We start from the raw sequence: 2,099 nt of genomic DNA, 5'->3' as shown, positions 1-2,099 counted from the left end.
CCTGTCCTTTAACCCCCCACTGACCTCACCTGAGCTGACCCCTGACCTCTGACCCCCTGACCCCTGACCAGTGACCGCCCCCTTCTCCCTAACCCTGGTCTTGACCACCCCCCTTTGACCCCTGACCTCGGCTCAAGTTTGGGATGATCCTCTTGGAATTCAGCCCAGTTTTGACCCCATCCCTGACCCCCTACTGACCTCACCTGAGATGACCCCTGACCTCTGACCCCTGACCCCCCCAGGCTCATCAACAAGCTGCAGCCGGGCTCGGTGCCCAAGGTGAACGAGCCCGTCCAGAACTGGCACAAGGTGAGGGGGGGACCCCAAAATCAAGGGGGGGGGGTCCGGGAGCAGATCCAGCTCCAGGACCCGCCCCCCAAACCCACCCCGGGCCCCCCTTTCCCAGCTGGAGAACATCGGGAACTTCCTGCGGGCCATCACACGCTACGGGGTCAAAGCCCACGACATCTTCGAGGCCAACGACCTCTTCGAGAACACCAACCACACCCAGGTCCAGTCCACCCTCATCGCCCTCGCCAGCCAGGTGACCCCCCCGGGGTGGTATGGGGGCCTGGGGGGGCCATGGAGGGGGCAGGAGGTCCTGGGGGGGCTCTGGAGGGTCCCCGTGTCCCACAGGTTTGGTGCTCCCCCGTCGCTCTCATCATCCAGGTGACCCCCCCCAGGGGGGTGGGACCACCCGGGTGACCCCCCCGAGGGGTGGGACGGAGTCCTGGAGTCCCGGGGGGTTGAAATGGGGGGTCCTGGGAGGCCCCAGAGGGTCTGGGAAGCTCTGGAGGGTCCCCACATCCCACCCCCTCCACCCCACTGTGGTGCCCCCTCCCCTGGGGTCTCGGGGGGTCCCCCCATGACCCCCCCTGACCCCCGGGGGTCTCCCCCCAGGCCAAGACGAAGGGGAACAACGTGAGTTTGGGGGTGAAATACGCGGAGAAGCAGCAGCGGCGCTTCCACCCCGAGAAGCTGCGCGAGGGCAGGAACATCATCGGGCTCCAGGTGACACCGGGGGACACCTGGGGACACCTGGGGACACCTGGGGACACTTGGGGACACGGGAGGGACACACAGAGGACGGGGAGGGGGGGTTAGGGGGTGTCAGGACACGGGTTGGGGTCCGGGAGGGTCTCTGGGGACACCCCCGGGGGGGTGGCAGTGCCCTGGGGACAGTTGGTGACCCCCCGTCCCCTCTGTCCCCAGATGGGCACCAACAAGTTCGCCAGCCAGCAGGGCATGACGGCCTACGGGACACGGCGGCACCTCTACGACCCCAAACTGGGCACGGACCAGCCCCTGGACCAGGCCACCATCAGCCTCCAGATGGGCACCAACAAAGGCGCCAGTCAGGTGGGGACAGGGGGGGACAGGGGGGACACTGACATCACCATGGGGACACCAACACCACCACGGGGACAGGGGGACACTGACAGCCCTGGGGGGGACAGGGGGACAGTGCCATGTCCCCTTTGGGCTGCCCATATCCCCTCTGGGGTGCCTGTGTCCCTTTTGGACTGCCCGTGTCCCCTTGGGGTGTCCACATCCTCTCGGGGTCCCTATGTCCCCTTGGGGTGCCCATATCCCCTTTGGGGTGCCCATATCCCCTTTTAGGGTGCTCATATCCCCTCGAGATGCTCATATCCCCTTTGGGGTGCCCGTATCCCCTTTTAGGGTGCCCATATCCCTTTTGAGGTGCCCGTGTCCCCTTTGGGGTGCCCATATCCCCTTTTAGGGTGCCCATATCCCCTTTAGGGTGCCCGTATCCCCTTTTGGGGTGCCCGTATCTCCTCGGGGGGTGCCCGTGTCCCTTTTGGAGTGCTCGTGTCCCCTTGGGGTGTCCACATCCCCTCGGGATGCCCATATCCCTTTTGGGATGCCCATGTCCCCTTTGGGGTGCCCATATCCGCTTTTAGGGTGCCCGTATCCCCTTTGGGGTGCCCATATCCCCTCAGGGGGTGCCCGTCTCCCCTTTGGGGTGCCCATGTCCCCTTTTGGGGTGCCCGTATCCCCTCGAGGGTATCCATATCCCTTTTGGGGTGCCCATATCTCCTCGGGGGGTGCCCGTGTCCCTTTTGGAGTGCCCGTGTCCC

General features: G+C 65.6%; 1 protein-coding gene across 1 annotated transcript; it reads left to right on the top strand.

Annotated features, from left to right (window-relative positions):
• Positions 1–242: 242 nt before the first annotated feature.
• LOC113963072 (calponin-1-like) lies at positions 243–1,441 on the top strand (the record flags this gene model as incomplete). The annotated part of the gene is made up of 4 exons (XM_027673862.1): positions 243–309; positions 407–544; positions 901–1,011; positions 1,213–1,441. Coding segments are annotated over 4 exons (545 nt in total), but the record flags the coding sequence as incomplete, so codon positions are not given.
• Positions 1,442–2,099: the final 658 nt, after the last annotated feature.

Source organism: Neopelma chrysocephalum, unplaced genomic scaffold (assembly GCF_003984885.1).
Source record: "Neopelma chrysocephalum unplaced genomic scaffold, ASM398488v2 Primary Assembly neopelma1_189306, whole genome shotgun sequence".
Taxonomy (NCBI): domain Eukaryota; kingdom Metazoa; phylum Chordata; class Aves; order Passeriformes; family Pipridae; genus Neopelma; species Neopelma chrysocephalum.
Note: the sequence above shows the minus strand (reverse complement) of the source record. Positions and strands in the feature narration are given on the sequence as shown.